The 26,673-nt window shown below is 40.9% G+C and overlaps 1 protein-coding gene across 3 annotated transcripts in view; it reads right to left on the minus strand.

The window, feature by feature from the left end:
- Positions 1–26,673, minus strand: part of LOC117435482 (E3 ubiquitin-protein ligase HECW1) — a 189,535-nt gene that overhangs the window by 41,411 nt on the left and 121,451 nt on the right. For 2 of the 3 annotated variants that reach the window (XM_059014498.1, XM_034058677.3), the window contains 9 exons: positions 25,671–25,771; positions 23,293–24,660; positions 22,240–22,341; positions 18,864–19,014; positions 13,392–13,510; positions 13,062–13,183; positions 11,953–12,138; positions 5,018–5,152; positions 1,093–1,198 (listed from right to left, as the gene is read on the minus strand). In XM_059014498.1, the coding sequence (XP_058870481.1) occupies positions 1,093–1,198; positions 5,018–5,152; positions 11,953–12,138; positions 13,062–13,183; positions 13,392–13,510; positions 18,864–19,014; positions 22,240–22,341; positions 23,293–24,660; positions 25,671–25,771 (2,390 nt within the window). The remainder of the gene's footprint in view (positions 1–1,092; positions 1,199–5,017; positions 5,153–11,952; positions 12,139–13,061; positions 13,184–13,391; positions 13,511–18,863; positions 19,015–22,239; positions 22,342–23,292; positions 24,661–25,670; positions 25,772–26,673) is intronic. The other variant, XM_059014511.1, reaches the window with a different exon arrangement.

Below are 26,673 nucleotides of genomic sequence, written 5' to 3' on the forward strand. Positions count from 1 at the left end.
TAACCCAAACACTGCAGTCAAGTAGTTAGCAAGCTGTATCAATCAGAGATGTGTGGATTGTCACCAAGCTGCAAACATTTTGTATTAAAGGCCTTTGAACATCATTTTACTTCTGTTTAAGCACAGAAAATACACTGTATAAAAACATGCGCACAATTACTAATTTTGTCCATCACCCAGTACCACCTGCTCTGCATTCAGAGTTCTGTGTGTAATATAAACAACTAGAAAATGCATACCTTGTCCTAACTTTGTGGGATAACATGCTGTATAAAATTACTGATTTAACAGTTATCTTTTTGTGACTGGAGCTCAGTTTCTTTGTAGAAGCCTACTATTAAAATACACTATATACTGCATTACCATTTGGCATCTCATGGCTCTTTACATAGTAGTCAACCTAATTAGAAGGTCTGGGAAGCAGGAATTACTTGAGTTTTTATTTTAAATTTAGAAAAGGCGTCAGTCATGAATGCCACTGGGATGGGAATTCCATAACGTGGGCACGGTGACTCAAATCTTTGTGCTCTGCCCATGTAACACAGCCACAATGCTTTATGAGGGTCAAACCCAGCGTGAAAATACATATAATCTTGTGGCCTGGTACATACCAGGTAAATAAATCAGACAGCCAGGCTAGACATGGGTCATGGCAAGGACGATCATTTATGTTTAATGCTAAGTCTTTAAATCAAGTCAGAAAGCCACTGAAGTTGTGTCAGTATAATGTGGATGGAGTGCTTGTAGAGAAGTAAAATACAGGCTGCTGAACTGAGGATGACCTAGTCTGTAAATCAATTTGCAATGTCAAGAACCTGTCCTGTCCTCCCCAAAATGGTGCCCTGTCCTTACCAAATATTATTATTATTATTATTATTATAGCATTACTGAATGCTGATGTCAAATGAGTGTTGGAGTAATGATGCTTTTTTGATGTGACAGGTCAAAGATGGATGTGATAGGTGAAAAAGAAAATAACAATTTGAAATAGAGGAGGGTGCAGAAACACTAGTACGACTACGCCTGCTACAACTCCACTGACGCCTTCTACTAAGACTATGACTACTAAGAACAATGTATTTGGTTACATACCTAATGGTACTGCATCATGGTGATTTTGGTTCCTGATTGCCGCTACCAGGCTATTGCCAGGTCTTGCTAACAAAGACGCCCCTCGACTTCTGGACACCTCGGATGCCTACAAAGCACATGGTAACAAACACAATAAACAAAAGAGCAAACAGAGCTAATAAAAGACACAAGACTAAATCCAAGGGATTGTGGTTTTGATGACACTAGTTTAGATCTGCATTTGTATGTCTATGAGAACAAGTAACTATGACCCCATTCACACTTGCGATTTAAGTGTCAAGGCCACCTTTTCTCATATGTGAACGCTCCAAAAAAAAGAAAAAACAGCCCAGGGCCGGCCTAGAGTTAGGCCTGCAATTACATATATATGAACACAAAGCAGACTTAGGGCCGCCTTTTCGTATCACATGACCAATTTGGTTATGTAGCTCAGTACTCCAATATTCCCACGTGTGTGAAAGGTGAATACTGTGCTAGGCAAGACGGCAGTGGATCAATATTGAATGGTAATTATTTCGACATTGTGCAACTTTAATTAAAAAATATTAAATAAAAAAAAATTAGCGGTTCCATTCTGAGCATAGGCTATCGTTACATTAAAAAAAGGCAATTCACCACATTTTAGACCTGCTTTTTAGTCACATATGTGAATGCGCAAAGGCGCCTTAAAAACGCAAATGTGGGAAAGCACAGTAGTGTGAACTGGGTCTATGTCATAAACATCTAGTATTACAATTTTAACCAGTTTAAGTGATACAGAAGAGGGGACAGATCATAGCTGGAAGTTGTTGTACGTTTTACATTTGCTTGTTAAATTATCCCAGAATCTCTCTCAGCCTATTACTATCACTTCATTGTTTCAGACTGTTTATGTTAATTTATTGCTCTGTAGTATGTTAGATTGTCATATAAAATGTGTTATATGGAATAATAATATATTTCTTCAAATGGAATTGAAATATTTCTGTTGAAAAGATCTACCTCATTATTGTTTAATTATGTATTTTTAACAATGTGTAAAAAGACCCTACAGCATATAAGGAAGCAAAGATTATTCTGTAATTATTTCCAGATACCTTTTCACAAAGCATTAAGCTCCTGTTTTTTAAAGAATATATTTTCAAAGTTTATTTCTATGAATTAAATATGCTTTGATATTCATGGAACTATTGTACAAAGTTGTTGGCTTTTTTAAGAATATTCTAGAACAGGTACATGATTATCAAGCTTCATTTTATTGATAAAAACAGACTTTTTTAAAATTAAATATTAGCAATTTTATTAAAACGAGAAAGACTAAAATATCTATAGTTTCATGTGGCGGAGTGTCCCGCCCCTATTTATTATTATTTGTATTTTTGTTTGCGGCGCAGTTAAAAGCGCCGCGTCTTTTGTTATTATTTATAATTTAAAACCCTGTGAGGATGCGTGGCTGATCAGCTACTGATTATTTAACTAGCTGACAGTCGCCCATCCTTACCAAATGTGTGCAGACTGTGGCCGAGGGGTAATAAGATAATTAATAGCTAGTTAACCCCTCGGCCAGAGTATAAGAACCTGCAGCTGTCCGTGCTGCGGCGGTGGGTGTACAGAGAGGAGGTACGGGGAGATAGAGAGGAGACAGAAAATAACAATTGCTAAAACGTGCTGGATTAGCCAGCACGACACTTAATTGTTTGTCTGTTTATTTGTTTGGCCCTCGTGCCCTTTAGTTTCTGTTTTGTTGTTTTGTTTAAATCTTTTGTTTTGTTTGTTAATAAATTCAGCTGAACGCTGTTGCGTTCAGTTTCACCCGCCCATCCGTTGTTTTGATTCAGTTACTTCCTGGTCTGTGACGTCACCACACCTCACCACTGCAAGCCAGCCTGCCACATTTCAATACCAGGTTGGTTCAATTTATGTGAATGACATATTCTACAAACATTTTATAGAAATGGGTTTTCCCTCACAACTGACCTACCCAACAACTGAAAGAAACTCTTGTTTGTTCAAAGATGATAATCACATTAAACCATGATGACTAAAACAATGAGGCCCTTGCATTTGTAAGGGGGGGTAATTGTTCTTAGTTCAGGTACAACAGGAAATGTTGGAAATGTTCTCTTAGTAACAGTAATCATAAAGAGCACTAGGGATTAGACTGAGCCGGAACACATCACAATGGCATCCCTCCTCCTGGAAGAAATGTTCCCATTTGTTTCCTGTCACTTGAATAAGACCATGTCTGTTTGATAAAACAAAAGCAGTCGTTTTTGATTTATTAAATCAGAAATCTACTGTCTGGTAGTCTATTTGAACAGCTGATGCTCAGTCCAAAATATATCAGGTATACTCCAGTATTTAAATATATTATTTTAGAAAAGGCATAATCCTGTTAATATGATGTAGGACAGTGTTAGACACAGAGGTGGACATGGGTGAACGCCATCCACTCACTTTTTTGTAAGGGTGGACTCAAATCACCCATTATTTTTGGTGAAATGTCATTTTTCACACTCCACCTTCATTGTTATTTATCTTTAATAGTAGCCTATTTTATTTCTCCCCAATACTTCATTGTTTAATGTTCCTAACGCAACCTTTCCTTATAGTGCGTCTGCATGTGCTCTCTGGCTAAACAGTCACTCGAGTCTTGTACTGAAATTGATAAGTCTGCATCAAGAACTGAAATTGACGTGACAACTGGTTTTTAGGGTGATTACATTTAATTTTTTTTTAAAGAATGTTATCACATAATAATAAGACATTTCTAAAATAAACTAAGTGAAAACTAGTATAATGTTGGACTAATATTCACCAATTTGTTATGCTTTAGTTTTTATTTGCGACCTGCAGTTGCATGGTCATTTTTTTTTACGGTTTAGCATGCAGCAACAATATTTCTTCGATTGTATTCTATTAGTGTATTGGCTATATTGTGGTCATTTTGAGGACTTGTCTTATTTGAAAGAACTGAAAGAGTTCCTTTGCTATATTGTATTGTGACTGACTGTGCTGTGTCAAAGGATAGTGTGCCATTTTGAGAGATGATCTGCTGTGTTGATACCAAGCCTTTTCTATTTTGTGGACAAAATATCTTTGTTCTCCAGTTTTAAACAATCATTGTCTAATCCTAACATTTTTTATACATTACACCAGACATTTAGTGTATGTAACATACCTGTTTTTTATTTAAAATATTTAAACACATTTTTTTGGGACCAGATAGGAGATGTGAATAGTCATATTGTTTTCCTAATGGTTTCATGTCGGTACATATGACAAACATTTTTGAAAATCTAGTACTGCACCGGATATAGCCTTGCAACCAAATAATATTTCACAAGAACAGGGAAGGATAGCCCTCCTAGTTTAGAGAGTGAGAGTCTCCTTTTCTTTATTCTGGGCTGGAACCTTCCATAGAAATTCTACCCAACAGTGAGATTGGCAGCATTTTCCAGTTCAGCATTTTTTACTATAATTATACTGATTATTGGTAGCCTAAAACTTAGTTCCAGTCTTCACTACATATAATTATTAACATGCAAATATATATATATTTTTTATTCCAACTAACAATATGATTTTTCATAAATCCATTTTTTTAACTTCTTAGGTGTAAAATTGACTTCACTGGCACTGTAAATGTGAAAAATTCCTTAGGGCCTTTGCTGCTGCATCCCACCGGAGGCCTGAAGGGTCCCAAGATCCCTTGCGCATATGAAGATGCACATCGTTGCTCCACATTGGGTAACCTTCAACCTGCCATCCACTATTTTCTGTAGGAGTCTAACCCTGATGTAGGACCACCATGGACTAACATGGTCAGCCAGGACAGTTATGTATATCTGTCAATGTTATTTTATGAGCTATATTGCAATTTTAAAAATGTAATTGTAATTTTGTATAAGTGGGATGAGTATGACTGTGTGTGGCTCATCCTTACCTCTCCAGCACTGTAACTGCGAAGTCTCTGCAGATGCTGCCTGTGTGTCAAATGGTTCGGCAAGCGGCCATTTTGAAGAGGAATTCTGGGATCGATGAAGGTTGTGGCCCGACTGTTGTGGTCAACAAAAAAGGACTGCAATGAGAAAAAAGCACAGTTTGAGTCATATGTAATAAAAGAGAAACAGTAGCATGGTCCTCTGTATTTCTAAAATGTATTTATCCCATTCAGCTGAACAGCTCCCCCCCCCCGACCCCCACCCCCACCCAGAGTGTTACTTGTGTATGGCTGTGGTATTTCGACACATATGCTTGGTTTAAACTAATTCTTATAGCATAATTAAAGACTTCTAATTGAAACATTTGTCATTGAATGCTTCTTTTAGTATTTTTAAGTTCAGCACTATTGATCGTTTAATAGTTAAGGATGATATAGCATAATTCCGATAGTTTAATTGTACCAAAGTCATTGTATTCATCATTGTATTTATCTTGCTCTTAATTGTATTATTACTTGCACTGTGATTCTTGAAATGTAATTGTTGACGACTGTAAGTCGCCCTGGATAAGGGCATCTGCTAAGAAATAAATAATAATAATAATAATAATAATAATAATAATAATAATAATAATAAAAAAAAAAAATAAGAAGAAGAATTGTCCACATTAATGTACATTTTCATTTAAATGAACTTGAATAACACAGATTTCCACTGAATACAAATTTGAACAAGGTGCTTTTCTGTTTATTTTAAAATACAGTACTGGTAATGTAATCTGATATTTTTTTCTTAATCCAGTAGTTTATGTGTTTTATGTACAATATACATTTAATTTTTAGTTCAGTGGATACTGTATCTGCAGTGATATCATTGCACATGCTGGCATGACTATTTGGAATAGACTCCTGATAAGAATAATAAGAATAAGAATAATTCCTGATAAGACTTTTTCTTTTTGTCCCTTGAAATCAAATTTACCTGCAATAACAGGTGATAGCATATTTGAAGGGTCTGACTGTTTGAATTATTTTTTCTAATTTCTTTAGCAGCATTGTGACATCATTACATCTTTTCTGTTTCAAAAAAGCTGAAGATGATGCCAAAAATGGGGGTTTGACAAGAACAGATAACAGTGCTTATTTTTTATATAGAAGGTTATGTGTCTAGCTTTACAGTTTTTAGGACATACATTTAAGATACATTTTTTTTCTACCAGGATCTGAATTTGAAGGTTACAGCCATGACTTTGAGAACTCCCTTGTGCCTGATAATTATCCAGCCTCCGTTCCGCTTCAAAACCACTCCAGACGGTTCAATGCTCTCTCTATGAGCGCTCCTGGGCTCCATGGATTGCTGTGCGGGTCCGAGGGCAACTCTGAACACTCTAGCCACGCCTCTTAACAGACTTGCCCCTCCAGGATTAAACCCTGTCAACTCACTTTGGACCATTGTTCTACCTCCCAACCCCTACTTATCTATAGATTCCTCCTGTACTACAATCCCCTCCTCTTCAATCCCCTGCCCTGCTCCTGTGACAAAGGAAATCAAGGAAACTCAAGAAGCCACTGATTCCTTTCACTCCTCTGCAGAAAATCTGACCTTAGAGAACTGGGTTACTGACAGTCTACTTGAGTTGATGAATCCAGAGGAATATTTGGCATTCAACCTGCTAGTGACATTGTTACACAATACTCTGGCAAGTTCCTTCCTCAGGGAGCTGATGAAATTCCCCCAGCACTCCATACTATATACGCCTCAATTAAGTCTTTCTCATTACTTTGATGAAGATGGTGACAGATTTCATTCTTTGCACTTCTTCCTTAGCATAGCCGCAGAAAAAGAGACCAGAGATTCTCTCTCAGACAGTCTTATCAGCAGCATGGAGATGGTTGTGGAAGATAAGGAATCAGATGATCTGCCACTCCAACAAGGAATGGGTAGATAATAAAAGCCAGTACAAGTGTGCCGGCTGCCTTCAACGCTACAGGAGTCTGGCGTCTCTGCAGGTACACGTGGAGCAGGGCTGGAGAAAGGGGTTCAGCTGCAGGGTTTTCTAACAGAAGCTGAAGTACATGTGGGAAAAGAGCATCTGAAATGAAAACCAGAAGAGTGTCCGTGACCAAACCCCAGAGTCCATGAGCAGCTACCAGGGAAAGACATCTAAGAAGTGCAAAGCAGGTGAAGAGGAGGAACCAGGCCCAAAGACGAGAAGGCTGGTCTGATGAAAGTGTCAGTGTCAGAGTGAAGAAACCAATACTTTCAAAATATGGTACTGGCACCTGACATTTATTTATTTATTTTAAATGTATTTAAAATACTGTTTAACTTACTTAATAAAAAATCTTAAAATATAACGCTTCTTGGTAGTTTCCTTATTTCCATAAACCTTTACTCCAGCTGTAATATACTCAAAATGGATATGATGAACATGTTTGTACTGAGTTTGAGCATTCATTCCTTTAACCAAAATGTATGAGTTGCAATATAATGTGATGTTGTTTAAATATGCATGTAACAGGGCGAGCAGCCCTGTATATTGTTTGTTTATTTTATTTTAGAACGAGGGTTCCCCCTCCGCCCCTGTGTTATTTTGTATTTGTTTATTTTGATGAATTATTATATTTGTCGGCGAATGCCGTATGTGTTATTGTTTTGTATTTTGACGGCATAGCCGTTTTGTGTTATTATTTAGTAGCGTGGATGGGAAGCCCCATCCACACAGTATTTAAAAACTCGTGCAGAAGGTGGCCATCTCCCGAATTAATTAAGTGATTTAATTTCGTGCTAATCGGGAGATGGTCACCTGTTATAAAAAGCCTGCAGCTCTCTAGCTCGGGGTGGGTGTTGTAGGTGCAGAGAGAGTGAGACGGAGATTAAAAACGAAACTAAAAGAAAATAACATAGGAACAGTGAAGGCAATCTGCCCAGCCTGACCTGTGTTTGATTTATTTTGTGTCCGTGATTTGTTTTTGTTTAAACCTTTTATTTTCGCTCTGTGAGCAAGTGTTTGTGTTTAATTATTTTATTTATTTTTGAATTAAAACGATGCAAGCCACTTGAACTGCAGTACTTGCCCTGGTGTCAGTATTTTTGTTCCTGCTTCTGCCTGACGTCAGACCACTCGTCATCCCTGTCACACATGGTGTCCTGCGTGGGATAGTAGAGCCTCCAGGACGCAGGCAGAAGTGGGTACTGCAGCTTTTTCGTTTTTTTTTTTTTCGTTTTTTCGATTATAGTGTGTGGAGGAAGAAGGATGAGAGGAAAGAGGAGGAAGAGCTGCCAGAAGCAGCAGCAGGAGAGTGGTGTGAGGAGATGGTGGTCACGGGACCCCACCCAACTGGGACCCCCTTACTGGAACGTGGAACAGGAGCAGTGGAGAGCTGAAGGGGCCCCCCTGTGTGTCATCTGCAGGGAGTTTGGGCATGACCAGGAGGACTGCCCTTATGAAGACCCCTGCTTCTGGGAAGCCTACACCATGGGGAAGGTGTCCTGTGCATCAGGGTGGTTTTGGCTGCTGGAGCAGCAGACCCCATCACCTCGACAGGCCAAGGGAGAAAAGGTGAGAAGGAGGCAGAGAGGGGACATGGACCTGGAGAGGGAGTCGGTGCGTCCACAGCCCAAAAGGGAGGAGGCCGAGCGTCCACAGCCCAAGAGGGAGGAGCCGGTGCGTCCACAGCCCAAGAGGGGGGAGGCCGAACGTCCACAGCCCAGGTACCTGCCAGCAGAGGGAGAATACCTGCTGGTTCCACCTCCACCTCCATGGGAGGACGACGTGTCGCTCCCACCACCACCAGCAGAGAGTGAGTTCCTGCTGGTTCCACCTCCACCGCCCTGGGAGGACTGTGTGTCGCTCCCACCTCCGCCAGCAGAGGGTGAGTTCCTGCTGGTTCCACCTCCACCGCCCTGGGAGGACTGTGTGTCGCTCCCACCTCCGCCAGCAGAGGGTGAGTTCCTGCTGGTTCCACCTCCACCGCCCTGGGAGGACTGTGTGTCGCTCCCACCTCCGCCAGCAGGGTGAGTTCCTGCTGGTTCCACCTCCACCGCCCTGGGAGGACTGTGTGTCGCTCCCGCCTCCGCCAGCAGGGTGAGTTCCTGCTGGTTCCACCTCCACCGCCCTGGGAGGACTGTGTGTCGCTCCCGCCTCCGCCAGCAGAGGGAGAGTTCCTGCTGGTTCCACCTCCACCGCCCTGGGAGGACTGTGTGTCGCTCCCACCTCCGCCAGCAGAGGGTGAGTTCCTGCTGGTTCCACCTCCACCGCCCTGGGAGGACTGTGTGTCGCTCCCACCTCCGCCAGCAGAGGGTGAGTTCCTGCTGGTTCCACCTCCACCGCCCTGGGAGGACTGTGTGTCGCTCCCGCCTCCGCCAGCAGGGTGAGTTCCTGCTGGTTCCACCTCCACCGCCCTGGGAGGACTGTGTGTCGCTCCCGCCTCCGCCAGCAGGGTGAGTTCCTGCTGGTTCCACCTCCACCGCCCTGGGAGGACTGTGTGTCGCTCCCGCCTCCGCCAGCAGAGGGAGAGTTCCTGCTGGTGCCACCTCCACCTCCATGGGAGGACGATTTGTCGCTTCCACCACCGCCAGCAGAGGGAACATGCCTGCTGGTTTCCCTGTTGCAGCCAGAAGGGGAGGAGCCGCCTTCGCTGCCAGAAGGGGAGGAGCCGCCTTCGCTGCCAGAAGGGGAGGAGCCGCCTTCGCTGCCAGAAGGGGAGGAGCCGCCTTCGCCTTCGCAGCCTGAAGGGGAGGAGCCCCTGCCGCCTTCACAGCCTGAAGGGGAGGAGGCCCTGCCGCCTGCGCAGCCTGAAGGGGAGGAGGCCCTGCCGCCTGCGCAGCCTGAAGGGGAGGAGGCCCTGCCGCCTTGGCCGCCAGAAGAGGAGGAGCCCCTGCCGCCTTGGCTGCCAGAAGAGGAGGAGCCCCTGCCGCCTTTACCGTCAAGAGGAGAGGAGCAGGAGCTACCTCTACCTCCACCACCACCACCATTGGGAGAAGTGGAGCTCCTGCTGCCGCCTTCATGGCCAGGGGCTCCCCTCCCGCCGTTGGCATTGCCTGGGGTCGCCTGTGTCTCCCTTGCGTCTCCTAGGGTCCGTTGCCGCTGCCGTCGCCTCCCGAGGGTCCGCTGCCGCTGCCGTCGCCTCCCGAGGGTCCGCTGCCGCTGCTGTCGCCTCCCGAGGGTCCGCTGCCGTCGCCTGGGGTCGCCAGGGATCCTGCTTCGCCTGGGGTCGCCAGGGATCCTGCTTTGCCTGGGGTCGCCAGGGATCCTGCTTCGCCTGGGGGCACTACACTGTGGTCGGAGCCCCACGGAGGGGAGCTGCCGGCCATGAAGAAGGGGGGGGAGGCCAGGAGACCAGCTCCCCCAGCCGCACTTTCGCGGCCGGAGATCATGTGGTCGAAGCCCCACGGAGGGGAACTGCCGGCCATGAAGAAGGGGGGGGAGGTCAGGAGACCAGCTCCCCCAGCCGCACTTTCGCGGCCGGAGATCATGTGGTCGGAGCCCCACGGAGGGGAACTGCCGGCCATGAAGAAGGGGGGGAGGTCAGGAGACCAGCTCCCCCAGCCGCACTTTCGCGGCAGGAGATTGTGTGGTCGGAGCCCCACGGAGGGGAACTGCTGGCCATGAAGAGGAGGGGGAAGGTCAGGAGACCAGATCCCCCAGCCGCAATTTCGCGGCAGGATAGAGTGTGGCGGGAGCCCCGGAAGAGGGAGCTGCCGGCCACGAAGAATTGGGGGGTGCCAGAGATTCCACCATGGCCACCCCCAAGAAACAACTTGCTTCCCCCTCTTCCGGGACTTTGAGACTGAGGGGGGAGGTGGCCATTGGGGCCATGTGTGCGTTGCAAAAGGGGGGGATATGTAACAGGGCGAGCAGCCCTGTATATTGATTGTTTATTTTATTTTAGAACGAGGGTTCCCCCTCCGCCCCTGTGTTATTTTGTATTTGTTTATTTTGATGAATTATTATATTTGTCGGCGAGTGCCGTATGTGTTATTGTTTTGTATTTTGACGGCATAGCCGTTTTGTGTTATTATTTAGTAGCGTGGATGGGAAGCCCCATCCACACAGCATTTAAAAACTCGTGTAGAAGGTGGCCATCTCCCGAATTAATTAAGTGATTTAATTTCGTGCTAATCGGGAGATGGTCACCTGTTATAAAAAGCCTGCAGCTCTCTAGCTCAGGGTGGGTGTTGTAGGTGCGGAGAGAGCGAGACGGAGATTAAAAACGAAACTAAAAGAAAATAACATAGGAACAGTGAAGGCAATCTGCCCAGCCTGACCTGTGTTTGATTTATTTTGTGTCCGTGATTTGTTTTTGTTTAAACCTTTTATTTTCGCTCTGTGAGCAAGTGTTTGTGTTTAAATATTTTATTTATTTTTTAATTAAAACGGCGCAAGCCACTTGAACTGCAGTACTTGCCCTGGTGTCAGTATTTTTGTTCCTGCTTCTGCCTGACGTCAGACCACTCGTCATTCCTGTCACAATGCAATAAAGATAATGGTCTCCATGGACCCAAAAAAGGCTGCCACCTATGGGTGAGCTGGTAGGCCTCCTGCACAATTTATTATACCATTCTTGTTATACACCAAACTTGACTATAATTCAGCAGTTTTCTTTTCTATGTGTGTGTGTGCTTGACACCTTACCTACCAGACTCCCATACAAGAATCCTGAGTTTAAACGCAACATAATATTATTGTGAATATGTGCCTATCATGCAGAACCATTTCCTTTATTTTTTTTATTAATGGTATAGGATAGAAATTATATTTCCCTTAGCAAATGGGAAGACGAGCTGTCAGAAACCTATTTGCATTCTACTATGAAAAGGTATCATCTTTTTTTAAATGAGGACTGAGTAGTATGGTACCTGACTGCTATACCTGGGCAACAGCCATTTTTTTTAGGAGGAAAATAAAGCATGCGCTAGCAGCAGAGTTTTCTACCTTGCCTTGCTGGTCAGTTTTGATCTCCCAGCCCCGTGGCAGCTCCAGTTGAGTGTCAGCAAACTTGTTGAGGAATGTCACCAGGTCCCTGTTGTGCTGATAGCGCTCAAAGTTGCGAGCATCCCTGCGGACCTTCAGAATCATGTGCTTCAGGCAAGTACTGCTCGTAAACAAGCGATAGGCAGCCTAGGGAGGAGGTGAACAAAAAAAAAATTAAAAGTAGCTATAATTCTACTGGAAAACATCGCAAGACTTGTTTTTGGTCGACGGTGGTCTGTTTGTTAAACAAGTTTTTAAAATCAGTGTCCTACCTATTATTGCATTATGACTGGTCTCCCATTACGTGTTACATATATTTCTGCTCTTTGTTGTGTTTCATACTGTAATTTGGAGTTTGCATGCATTTAAAATACAGTACTATATCACCTCACTCCAATCAGATCATGTTGTTTTTTTAACAATAGCACTGCATTTGAAATATTTGCAAGATAGTAGAAGATCTCATACAGTATATCCCACATTATAGTTTAATTCAACACAATGAAACAGGGACCACTGATGATGTAGCCTTGGTTTAAAGGTCACTCCTTTGCACCATGTATGTTATACACTGTTATATTAGGAACATGGTGATGGAGCTGGCAGACATTTGACAGATGGTCGAAGATCTCCTAGGTATTATGCTGCATACAAATCTGTGCAGTCATAATGAGGAAAGGAGAGATGATCAACACTCTAGAAACCTTGGCTCTGGACCAACTAAAGCTTATGAAATGCAACAACCACGTGGCTTTTCTGGGAGACAACATGGCTTGGAGCCAAAAAACCGTGCATCTGTTAAGGAGACTTATGGTAGGGGGAGTCTGCTGACAGAGCAAACTGTAATTCATCAGTAACAGCCAGACAGCAACAACACTGGCCATAGTATACATCACCAAACCCTGCCAACAAGAACATAGACACACAATGCATGAAATGCTGATATTATTAGTTTTGATGCACCACTTTCTTTAAGGCAGCTTGTGTGGGGTTGGCTAAGGATTTTGGTAATTACACCAAGTAAGAAACAGCAACATGCATACTGTATTTATTAGCTTGGTCCTACTTACATAGTTTGCATGGAGCACTGTGAAGAACTCGGGGTGTGTGATAAACTTGACAGCTGGGGACTGCAGTAACAGGGTGATCTTCTGACTATTGACAGGAGATGAGGGCCCTTCTCTTCTTGTTTCTAAAACAAAAATAAGACAAAAAAGGAACAAATCTTTTGATGCTGACGTTGTTAAATATGTCTCATATAATTTTGAAGCCTGGGGCATACCATTTTATGGCATACAAGTCAAGGTACAATTTCTGCTAGGCAAGAAGGCTATAGACAAATAAACATCCTATCCCTGAAAAAGCTATCAGACATCTTCCACATATTAGGACTAGCATACCTGTGGTTTGCAGTGGGCAATCTGAATCAGTTTCAGTTGTCCCTGGTCTTTCGCTGCTCTGACTGCTTGCCTCATCCTCTGTTCTCTCTGTTGCAATAGTCCTCTGAATGTTCTGGTACCTATTATGAATGAAACAGATCCCCCTTATTATAGGCTGCAAAATAAAAGTTACATTTTCTGGGCATGATAAACATAACGAGAAGACATTATAAAAATCGATTTGCTTAAGTGGACACATTTTACAGAGAGAATACTTCATTTTATTTAGTATACTTGTACTGAATTGCATCTGAGACTTAAAAAGATGTTACAACTTTCACAAATGCAATCTGGAAATGCATCTCAGCTCCTTTCCTCTGTCAGTTTATTACAAATGTGATAACTATATGTCTTAGAAGCCCAGGTAGTGGTTGCCAGGTAGATTGCTGTTGAGGTGGTCAGCCTGTGTCACCCAAGCTTCAGGTGCATCCAAGCTTGCTCTATAATAGGTATTTCTGACAACATGCTGCCACCCAGTCACGGAAAGTTTTTGCAATTGATTGTCTGAATAGTGATGAATACTCATGGTCATGCTGGTTCTGGCTTGTGGAATAATGGAATAAGCTCCAATATAATCAAGAGTTTGCATTGTGTTTATAGGGCAGTGGCGTGCCGTCAGGACCTTCAAGGTATTCTCTGCTGACCAGACAGTGCCAAGTAAACTGTCAGTCAAATGACATTACGTTGCCTCACTCACTTGCGTACAGTGTGCTTGCTTATACTATGAAACATACTACTCTAATTATTATTTGTTCTTTTGTCTGACGCCTTTATCCAAGATGACTTACAGGGTTTACTAGAGGTTTTTTAAGAGTCTAGGGCAGGGGTGCCCAATCTTGGTCCTGGAGGGCCGATGTCCCTCCTGGCTAAATTGTCCCTCCTGTGCCAATCAAGCCCCTATTAGAAGCTTAATTGGTCCAATTAATCAATTTAGTGTACAGTTTGAACAAAAACCAGGAGGGCATCGGCCCTCCAGGACCAGGATTGGGCACCCCTGGTCTAGGGGTTTCCTGAAGGGGATGTGATCAGCCACTAAGAGATCTGCATTTCCCCCGCATAAGTCTAAAACAACGACCAAACGCTAGAAAAAAAACAGTTGAGGGTATTCTCCGTTTCAGTTGAAGGGCTTGAGTGAGTTTAACCAATAGGCAAGTCGAAGAATGTCCTTTTTTTTAGACAGGCGACCAATCAGGAGTGAGCAGAGGCGGGCCATAAATATCCCAGGGTATTCTCTGCCTCACTTGAAGGCCTGCTTTAGCAACCAATGGGAAAGTCAAAGCTCTGACAGCTGACCAATCATTAGTGAGCAACTCCAAAACATGAATATTCCTTGGTTAGCACTGCAGTTAGGAGGATAGATTTTGCATGATATTGCTTATAAATATACATTGATAAATACAAATACCTTTACAACAGCCAATTATTTTTAATTTTATTTTACACTAAAATAAAAAAAATGTGAGAAAACTGAGAACTTTCTCTGAAAAATTGGAGAATGTTAAAAAAAAGGGCGATATACACCACAGATCCCCGAGCTGACACAGGAAGGGAAAGGATATACTTGGCACTTTCAGAATTCAAATTATGAAAGGTATCTGTGGCTTCTTAGGTAGCTGTCACTTAAAAAAAGGAGGGGGGGGGGGGGGGTGCGACGACTCTGCTACCCCAGTCCATTTTGTCACGGCACGCCACTGTTATAGGGCACCATCACAATAATTTTTTTTTTTTCTATAGAACTATCTATGGTTGCAATGGGATATCTTTAACTGTTAGTATGTTTCTAATTGGCAACCAAGACTGGTTACTTACATTTCAAGTAATTGTGCAGAAGCCATGCTCTAATCCCCTATCACAGGGGAGAGGTGAACACTCTAATCCTCTGTGGAATTCTGGGCAATATTAAAAACTCAAAAGACATTAAATACTGAAATTTAACCGACCACTGAGAGCTGGAGCCCCAGGAGGAACCTACATTCCTTTCAATGGCCTGCCTTAATGACATCTCTATGTCAGAGATTAAAGAATTAACTGGTTTTCTTTTTTTTTACTGAGACAGGAGAAAGATTCCACAAATACCACCTAATGTGCTTATCCTCCACCAGGGATTCCAGCGAGAGATGTGGTACCAATGCAAAATCCTTTTACTTCCTCCCGAGTAATATCTATTAAGAAGAGTCCCTGAACAATTTAGCTAAACAATTAGCTTTTGCTTTAAGGTATGTGCCCTGAAGCTGCTACTTTGTGAGAAATGTTAACAAAATGCTGCCTTTCCTACACAGTACAAAAGAACACTAGCTCTGGAATCCAAGCTCTGGCTCACACGCTTATTTCTTGCCACACATTATTTAATGGTTAACTGGTTACCACTGGAACCTTCAGATGTGGGGCATCAGATCCCCTGTCAGTCACTCAGTCTATTAGCTTGAGTTAAGACAACAAAAGTAGACCAAGTTAAACACAGTATGATAAGGGCCTGTAAACTGCAGGGCCTCTAAACTGATCAGTGGCACAGGAATAGACAAACATATGTATAGTGGCAAAGATATTCAGGAATAACCAGGTAACATTCTGCTTTTAGCCTCTGGGTGCCAGTATAGTACAAGTTTGTAGTGAATGTCCACTTTTAAAACATGCAGGTTTTTTTTGTTCCTGACCGCTTACTGTAATGAGGATCACCTTAAATGTCTGCACTTAATTATGGGTTTACTGGGTTTACAAAAATAACACATTCTGTTACCCTAAACATACAGTAATGTCAGATGTCGACAAGAAGGTTTTGAAAGATACATCTCCGCTGTATTATAGTTACATGTAGTTTTGCCTGAAGATTGTTTTCTTTGTGTTTAGGCTAAGTTCTACAGATATGCACATGCACTATATTAGCTTTTCATTCAGTTAACAAGGTAGCAATAGCAACTTCATACATTAATCAATACCACAGTATTGATGATCCATAATCTAGTGATGTTATTTAAAATTGGTCCCTTACAGTATCAGATATAAACCTGGTTGTTGCAAAGTTTTCATGTTATCTAAATAGAACCAGTAATCAATATCCTACCCCTGTGTGTGAAATGGAAACCACCTGTCCATCTGGAATGCCTGGCCCATTCTACAGATCCAAGGCTTAAAATGAACCACCCTACGCATTGGAATTTGAGATTTCTGTTCAGCCCTCTGTTTGAAACTCATGAGTTAATCCAATTCGGGATGCAACGATTATGATTTTCCCAATCTGAAACCCAACTAAAACCATCATTTTCATAAAAGTCCAATCTGAATAATACCAACAAAAGAACTGAAAACGAAATGTTAGGCAATTAAAAAGTGTCGGCAGTCTCATCACTAAGCCCACAGCATTTACGGGAGTTCTTCGCACAATTGTGTGCATGTAAACGGTTCGTATTAACATCCCTTAATAATTTAAATATTTAAATATGGTAACATAACATAAAGTTATGACAAGACTTCCATTTGTTCATTAATAGGGGTAATCACAGCTTCATACTTAGTCTGTTTTTTTTTAAGTTTCTAGAACAGTGCTGGTGCTAGTACTAGCAGGCATAAGCAAGCCTCAGCCTTACCTTAACTTAAAGCTTTTTTAAAAAAAATGCATCCGAAGAAGTGAAAAGCTGAAGCTGTAAGTTTTTGTTGTGTAAGTCCTGTCTGTTAAATGACTCTGTGTAGACCCAACACAAATGAAATAATGATGCTTAACTGACGAAACCATTGTGAAACTGTAAGCAGTGAACCGGGCGAAGCTGCAAAACAAGCAAAAGGGATAGTTATTGAAAGGGGCGTTGTAGCCTTACCGCATGGAGTCTGGGTGCAAATATTTGGAAGATGCCTTAATGTAGATGCTTCTGTGAGCAGGTCAGTTTATGTTTTATTGAGGTAGCTTAATTTACTGTGCATGTGTTGAAAACAGTTTTGTTTATCTGATTACGTTGTTGCTGAATTCTATTGGCGTATCGATTGAAATCAAGTGTAAAGGCTTTATCCACAGAGTCATGCAACGTAACACATACTTAGAACATTATCTTAGTACTAAATTGGGGCTTGGTTCAACCCCAGTTAAACCATTAAATTGGTTTAAATTAAACCCTATTCCAACATACCAAACACTTAAATCAATTACCGGTAATTGGTTTAACAAGATCCATTTAGTGGTTTATTTTAGACCAGTTATAAACCATTTCGATTAAAGATACATTTTTGTTGTCTCACCTAAGTGGGATAACATAAGTAGAATAACATAAGTGGAATAACATGCCTTCAGGACTAGTTTCGAATGTGCCTTTGCTTACATTCCAATTCAGAAGTGTTTTATACGCGTTTTTACAACTTTACAAAATGTCTGAATTTCAGATTTCTGCTGTTGTTTTGATTTGATTTTGTGTTTAGTCAAGAAATGCCAGTTACCAGTCTGCTTGTGTGTGACTTATCCAAACAGCCTGTAGCCCCCTTCATTAACACTATAATCGTAGGACACAACAGAGATCAGCTTCAAGATTGCAAAGAGCCCATAAGCAGGGTTTGAAATGAATCCGTGTTGAAGCATTGTCTGTTGAAAATAAACGTTAAGATCTGCCGGGTAAAATAATCCTGAATGAATTGATTTAATATAAAAAAAATGTACAAATGTATTGCTATGTATTTTAAAAATATACTTGTGGTATAAACAGAATATCGAATTTTAATTCGCCTCTGGAGGATGTCCTGACATAAACTGGGAGATCCTCCTGTGGTGAATAAAACCTGTATACCTCGAATGATCATTCACTATCTATATGAATTGTGGTAATGTGACTGGTGGTCAAGGCTGGCCAGCGGCAGACTTAGAAAACACCCAGAGACAGTCCTGCAGTTCAGGATTTTTATTAACACAAAATAAACAAAATACAAGAACAAAATAAACTCTTTAACACACAAAACAAAACAAAAGCCTATCTTCACTTTAAGATACTAACTTCACTTTACAGGTGGTCCCTAACTCACACAGGACAGCTAAGCCGTTTACAAAACATGTTTTAATCCCACTGTACTTACAAACCACACCATCCACACTCCCACTACCCAAACAAACACTCCTCAACAATTAAACACAATTTTCATCACTAGACACCCAAACACATGTGCACCCATGTGCAGAGCCTCTGCTTTGCACAGTATGTATGATCCAGGTCTGTCCAATCCCTTAGCTCTCTTTATAAAAACAGACAGCAAAGGTGCCCTGCACCAATTGTGTTGAGTTTTGTAATATGGACTACCAACAACTACCAAAGGTGTTACGTTGAAACCACCAAACTCATTTCACCTCTGACCAATTCCAGACTGTAACCCAGGCTTTCAGACTGTGACAAGCTAGTTAATCCTCTTTGCCACATATTGCAAATAGATATATAAACAGTCGTATCCCTGTGTGTCACTCACCTCCTGTTCAGCTGTTCCATTTGATGTACAGAACTTGACCGCCGGATCCCATCTTGAGTGGCTGCTGTTGTGGGCTGTTTCCAGGTTGTTGTTCGGTTTATATGATCCACGTAAAACACTCTTCCGTGGCTGTCAATTCTCGCTTCCCAATCTGAAAACAGAAAAACAAATAAATTGCAAGAAAATTTTAATTGGCTCAGAAACCTTACATATCATTTCTTCAACATTCCTGGAGATTTTTGCACTAGCACTCGAAAAAATACAAATTTGTATCACAACATATTGATGGCTGGATTCAACAGTAATGCATGTTAAAAATACATTGGGTAGAAATCCTAGATTGCTCTGTTGTTTTAAATTTAGACTGCAGTCCCTTTTCTGCCTCTCAACAGCAAGTAACCAAGGAAACTAGGTCTCAGGCATGAGAGAGAAGAGAACTTCAAATTAACAGAACATGTGAATTCTCTTTATTTAAAAATTCAGAGGACTGCATGCAAATCCTCAAAGACAACAGACTTAATGGAGGGCAAAGTCGAGAAGAAACAATATGTTTTATTATATTTTAATTTGTAAACTGTATATCTGATTATACAGAATGTAAATCAGGGCAGACAACAAGCAATACAAGAAAACAGCACAGTGGTCAAAATAAGCAGACACACTGCTTCAAACGAAAAAAAAAAAAAACACCGTCCTGGTTGCAATCCAGAACAAGTAGCAATTGTATTTTTTTTTTTATCTCTTACTTCTTCTGTTCCTCCTCTCTGAACAACCATGAGCAGCTGATCTGCTCATATATATATATATATATATATATATATATATATATATATATATATATATATATATATATATATATATATATATATATATGCGGCCATCTCCAAATTGGTAATCACTTACTTAATTTGGAGATGGTCACATTATGCAAGTGTTTAGCTGGATGGGGAATTTTAACCCCATCCATGCTGTAAATATTTACACACAGGGCTCACATGGCACCAAATTAATGAATTCATAATATTGTAGCATTTAGCAGGAAAGGAAGGAATTTAAAAAATAAAAATCCACACTGATCTTTTACTTGTTTTTTGACAATTCATTTTAAGAAGTCACTTGAATATGAATTTGGCAAATAGCAAAGCTTTCAGTTTTCTCCAACAAGTTTTATGGAGAGTGGTCAAACAGCACCACTAACTGGCAAGCTTGTTTGAATTTGGCACCACTTAATATTGCTTATTCTAACCAGATTCGTAATGAGTTGTTGTGTATACATTTATTGGATGCTGTATTGTAAAGTACCCCAAAGGAAAGCGCCTGGTTCACTCCCAGTAAAGCAAACTGTAAAATAGGTACTTGTTTTAAATTTAGGAAAGAGCAACGTTGTTAGTGACAATGGCCTTGTTCCTGTTCAGAGACTGGAAAAGCTACAGCTGTGACCAAACATTTTGCATCACCTACAATTTTAGGATTGAGACATAATTAAAAAACAAAAAAAAAAAAACTATATGAACATAAATTAGATATTTTATTTAACATCATGTAATCAAAGACACCACAAATGATACAACTAAAGTCTACCAGAAGCCGTAATAGTACAGTAGTCTCTGGCTAAGAGAACACCCCTCAAGAAGCAAGCGAAGTGTTCTTTAAGACAGAGTTGACCACCATTACTTATCATGACACGTGCATCAACATATGAAATTAATAGACTAAGTAAGACAAAAGGAAGAGGCAAGTGTATGTTAATAAACTATAATAATAAAGTAACAGACAAACTAACATTAATAAACTGTCAAACTAAATTAACACAGAACCACAAAACAAGTTAAAATGCAGCAGGAGCTCTAGATTAATGATCAATACTGGTACAGGAGCAATATTCAAGACATGCACAACATTATTTAACAGAACGGAAAACGCCAAATTGCTAGGCAAGTTGTGTTTGATTCAGGTTTTTTTCAGGAGCTCCAACAATTTCCAACTTTTTGCAACAAGAGAAACAGCTTATTACCGTTTGTTTACATGCCATTTTGTAGCGATGGGGTGCACTCGCAGGAATCAGAATACAAAACGACACAATGATACGACGATACAGTTTTTCATTAAGTATATGGAAAACTACAAAGCGGTATGTAATTCAATATGTTATTCAGCAAGTTTCATTTGACTTTATGAAGCAAAATTATTAAATTCTATTGGGTGATGCAAAACTTTTGGCCATAGCTGTACCTGTAATTGTCTTATATAATGTTATATAGTACTATTTTTGACGTAATTTTTTACAAGAAAACAGATATAATGCAGCCGATACACATGCCAGCGTCAGTGACACACTGTCGCTGGAGGTGAAAAGCGCTCAGAGCCTACTGGCGCTGGTGTATAACACCTGTAACATGTTAAACCAGCGCTCAGTGTATAACACCTGTAACATGTTAAACCAGCGCTCAGTGCCGCACCGCCACGGACCAACAGCCAATTGCAAGCTAGCAAGCCAATATAGAAAGTGTCACATGACAATTGTTCGTGTGGTGTTTTAGGTTGCTGAAATCATCTTCTTCAGAAACTTTATTTTTATTTTTGATGGCGCACATTGTAAGTGATATTCTGGAAGACGAGACTCCTTTTTCAAAGCGCGTAGAAACAAGCAATCAGCAGCGACAGTGCTTCCCGGCAGCTTTCGTCGAAATTCTCTTTTTATATTTATTTTCTGTTAACATTAGTTTATGGATAATGTTGTTTGCTTTTAAACCAATTAAATTGTTACAAAAAAAGACTATTCTATTGTCTATTCATTTTAATTCCGTGCATGGTCAATAGAACAATTTCACACATATCACACTTATTTTATTAATAAAAAGAGTTTAAATAACACAAAAGTAAAAGTTTTGTAAATAGGGGCCCTATAAGGCTTGTACTTCGTGAACAATAAAAGCAGTCTCTATCTAAAGAAGGTAATAAAAACAGAAGATTTTTTTTTATCAGTCTGATGCGATTTTAATATTTGACATACAGTAAAGATCCCTATAAGAACCTTGATGGGCCAAACGGTCTCTACTCATTCATATAATATCGAACACTTGTAAAAGTATATAAAGCCATCTCATACTTGTAATGCCTTCAGGTTGCACGGCACGCTAATGTTTAGGTGGGTGTCAGTGCTTTAGAAAAATAGCATATGTGATAATCTGAGAAACTAACAAAAGTGTGAAACTAGATGTGATTAGCTAAAAAGTATTAATCTGCAAGACAAGGAACCCAGCCAATTGTTCTATACAAAATCAATGCAGACTATTTTTCTTTATGGCTTGTGTGCCTGCTGACAAGGAAATGATAATGGTTCCCAAATGTAAACTGGGCACAAAGGAAAGCTTACTTGGTGGCAACAGTTCATCAATAGTTGGGTAATGGTGGGGATCAGGTCGCAAAGCAGGCACTTGGCTGACTGGTGGATGACTGGATGGCAAGGGGCAATCGCCTACAAAGATGAGGGGAAAAAAATGATTTCATGACTTAAACGGGAACTAATGGAATTTAGTTATTTAACTTTTAAACTGGGATGGTTGAAACCACAAATTTGGTATCTTGGAAATCGTCTGCCAGACTGGATGCCTGGGTTAAAAGAAAATGGCTTTGTTCATAAAAGAGGACTGAAAATGATTACTGCTACTGTGTGAAGCTGAAAGCAAAGAAACAAGTTCATCTATTTATAAAATTGTCCTGCTAATGCAAGCTAAAATTGTATATTAATCATACACGCTGATGTTACATATAGTCTAGTTTTAGAACATACTTTCCAATTTTATTGTTTGTTGTTGACTTCAGCATGTACTAGTTGAAGGATTTTCTTTTCTTTGAGAAGCAGTTTGATATCTTGCCCTTTGTTGAAATAAATATCTTTATATTTTGTACATTTTAGCCAACAGTGCCAGTAACAACTGTCCATTTTATTAATTAATATTTATCATCATTCTGTAGTGTAAGTACACAGGATCAATTCCAGAAAGGATACTCTTATTGTGTACAATTTTCTTAAGTGGGCTGAGTAAGATCTTATTAGTTTCCTTAACAAAATTGTGTATGCAGTCCAAAACACTACTGAACAGATGTAAAAAAAATACTTGACAGTGGGACTGAACAAATTCTCGTGTACAGAACATATGAGAAGATGGTTTCATATTTCACTGAGAACTCAAGTTTTCTGACGTTTCTGACATCTGTGAGGACATCTTACTGCACATTAATGCCATCTACAGTTTAGGTTTTAACCCTTTGCCATTATGCAAAGCTTGGATACCACAACCCTTTCTGAAAATATTCTTTTTGGTTTTTCACTAGAAAGATAAATGTACATTTCTGTTAAATACATCCAAATGACCATTGATTAAATAACAACTAAACTAATAATATTAATTTAAGTTCCACTTACCTTCCGTTCTATTGCTTGGTCCTGCCACTGGAGATTCGCCACTTTCAGTGTTACTCTGTGGACTCCCATCTTGCGCAATCTGGTCTTCTGGCCACTGGGTGGTGCTGTGACCTGTCTCCCGATCGTTGGGGTCCAGGCTCTGTGCTGAATCAGGAACTGATTCAAAGGCACTGTTCTCTTCTTCTTCGTCGTCTTGCGAGGAAAAGACTGTGCTCTCGGAAATGCGAGCGCTGTCCACCGAAGAGAAACGGGTATGGCTTGAGAAGCGGCTGGCACCCTCGTAGCCCGAGTTGCTGTAGCAGGAGGTGCTGTAACAAGACGTGCTGTAGCAGGAGGTGCTGTAACAGGAGGTGTCACACATGTCACAGTCATTCTCCCCTGGCGGCCTCAGACTTGAATCGCTCTCACTCTCCATCCTCGGCTGCTCACTTTCCAGCAGCTGGTTCAAGTCTGAGAGGCGCTCAATGGACAAGCTGCGGGGTAAAGTCCTTCGTCCACAATTGTCTGAGTCCAAGGTGATGCTGTGGGACTGAGTCTCAGAGGAACTATCTTCTGTTCGATCTGTTAGGTCCTTCTCTTCTGTTGGCTTCAGTGTCACATCCTCTGAATCAGGGTTGGCAATGTCCTCCTCAGTATCGTCACTCATTTGGGCCGAGGGCAAGCTGTGAAGCAAATGGTGAATGCGGATGTAGTGAGTGCGCGGTGTTTCGGGTTCCCCGCAGGCAGAGGCTATGACTGTCTCCAGTTCGGAGACAGGCAGCGAGCAAGGCCTGTTTTTCCGTTTTAGGGCTGTCCTCATCCGCAGTGAACAGCCCTCGTCCTCTTCCTCTTCCTGCTCCAAAGTGCCTCCCATTTGTTCAACTGATGCCTCTTTGTCCTCTACTGCCGCTTCGCTTACTGTGCTGTCTGAATTGTCCATATCAGCTGGAGGTTCTGAAGGGGCTTCCCCCAATTCCTCTCTATGAGTATTACCTTCATCTGTTTCATTTTCCACCTGTAAGTTGACACATACATCTTGGTCTTCTGATACTGTTTGAGGGACTGACGGTGGTTGCTCTTCATTTGGTGTAAGATCCCTAATACCTGTCTCTTCTGCTTTTGGTTCACTTTCTTCCTTTTCTTCACTCTGGACTTCACTAATAGCCAGATGGCTGATTTCATTAATTGAAGTTGCAGCCTCAGGACTGCTGGAACCTGTATTCAGAGAGGCTTCATCACAACCATTTATCTGCTCTGGCGCTGCAGGCTCCATGATGACACTATGAGCTGCTTGAGGTTCGCAGCAAGGATCTGCATCCAAGTCCTCTACCTGATCCTCCTGGGCAGCTGCTGTTTCAGGTTCAGTGCTAATTGAGACCTCTTCATCATCTGTCAAGAGAAAGAAAGTATATTATTTACTGCTTGTTAGAACTGGGTAAAGAGAAAAAACTGTAGTGAGTCATTTGAAGTATTTGACACATCTCATCAAAGTATTGCTGCATAATGCGAAGGAGTAGATGATCTCTCATTACTTGCCCGTCAGCTTATTACTCTGAAAAATCAATGACTAATGTTTATTTTTGTTTTTGTTTCCTCTCTCCATCCTTTTTGTCCTTCAAATCATTTTTCTAGTGTTCTGTCTAAACTATGCTGCATAAATATAACTCCACCAGAACCTTGCGTTTGACTTTTAACTTTCAAACTTGCAATCCTGGGGTACATTGTCTCATTATGATTCTAGTGCTTACTTCACAAGATTCCTTTAGACTCATTCTTAAGGTACCTGCTTAGCATTTCTTTTAATCACTATTTTGTGTCGCTCCAGTGTTAGCTAAGCTATTACTCCTACATCTCAAAAGCATCAACACTATTAATCTGTGTTCTGGAATGTATTCATGGAAAGCAGCATATTAATCTATACAGTATTAAATCAAACCCCTTTGCAAATTATTCATAGCATAAATATTGCTGTTTCCATCTGCCATCCCTTTTGTTCCAGAACAAATGTCCAATATGTATTACAGTATATGAAGAATCCAGAGGCAATGGATATGTTAGACACACAGTTCATCCACAAGTAATACTTCTCTCTTGGTAGGTCAATGGAAACTTGACTAAAGAGGTGAGACTAACACTGAAACCTAGTCAGGAATAGAAACACAATTCTGGAATAATAGGATGCACTTGCTTTGATTGTTTCCACCTTTTCTTATGAAACATACAGTACACTTTTTACGCTTTCAGTCAAAAACATTACTTCAGATGAGTTTAGAGTAATCCCAAACAAACAAAGTCACCCTACCTTAAACATCATATTTTTGAAAATAACCTAAATCCAGCAACTTAATCTGGCACGGTCTGATTTTACACAGCTGAGTGAATGTTGAAATAAGAATCACCTTGATGAATGGAAGATGTTATATCGAATCTGAACTGCAGCTGCCCACTGACATGATCTGTTGGCAGCCTCCTGCCCAGGGTGTAGCTCAAGACTCTGTCCCTGTAAAAGAGAACATCAATGTGATATCACACAGGAATTGCTGTTTATGAAATCAGCACTAATGAAAGGTACAGTAAAGGGATTATAACACTGATATAGCCAGACATGTTAATAGCTGCTTCTTCCAACACACTTCAAAAAGAATCCCCATTGCAAGTCTGACAAGTTTAACAGGACTGTAAAAACAGTATGTTATGAATTCACATTTATTGTCATGGCTGTACAGAAATCATGAAAATGTAGCTTACCATGACTAACATCCATACATACAAAAAGACAGGCACCTCTGCATAAACCCAGACTCTCTTGCTCGTAAAAACTGAGGTAAATAATTTCCTAAACGGGTTTCATCAAAATTCTACACTCTGAAGTGTGTCATGCATACTTGCATTTGTTCACCACCACAGGCCTTGTCGCCACTAAGGTCACATTTACAATGAGTTTCGGAATCTCAATTTACTAATCCACAGCACAGACTTGCAGTTAATGTAGCACAATTGGCATTACTACTTGGGAGGGACCTAGTTGCAGTTTTGTTTCTTCAGATCATGTTTGAGGTGCATATATTCTGAAACATGACTGCGTTATAAAACCTGTCGCATACTTCCACTATACTGGTTACATAATGCACTTATCTATACATTGTACCGTTACTGTGTGTGTCCTATTAATACATATTTGTTCTATAACAGGTTACATTTTGAGAATGTTATATAAGCCATTACCGCAAGGTTGGAATTTGAAAAATAATTAAATTTTTAATAAGTTACAGTAAAATAAATGCTAACAAATAAATACTACAGTAATAATAATAATAGGCTTTGATTCTAGAATTATTGTAGGCAACATGACAAATTGTGGCTGCTACCAAAAATAAAATATTTAGACACCAGTTTAACAAA

Source organism: Acipenser ruthenus, chromosome 3, assembly GCF_902713425.1.
Source record: "Acipenser ruthenus chromosome 3, fAciRut3.2 maternal haplotype, whole genome shotgun sequence".
Lineage (NCBI taxonomy): Eukaryota > Metazoa > Chordata > Actinopteri > Acipenseriformes > Acipenseridae > Acipenser > Acipenser ruthenus.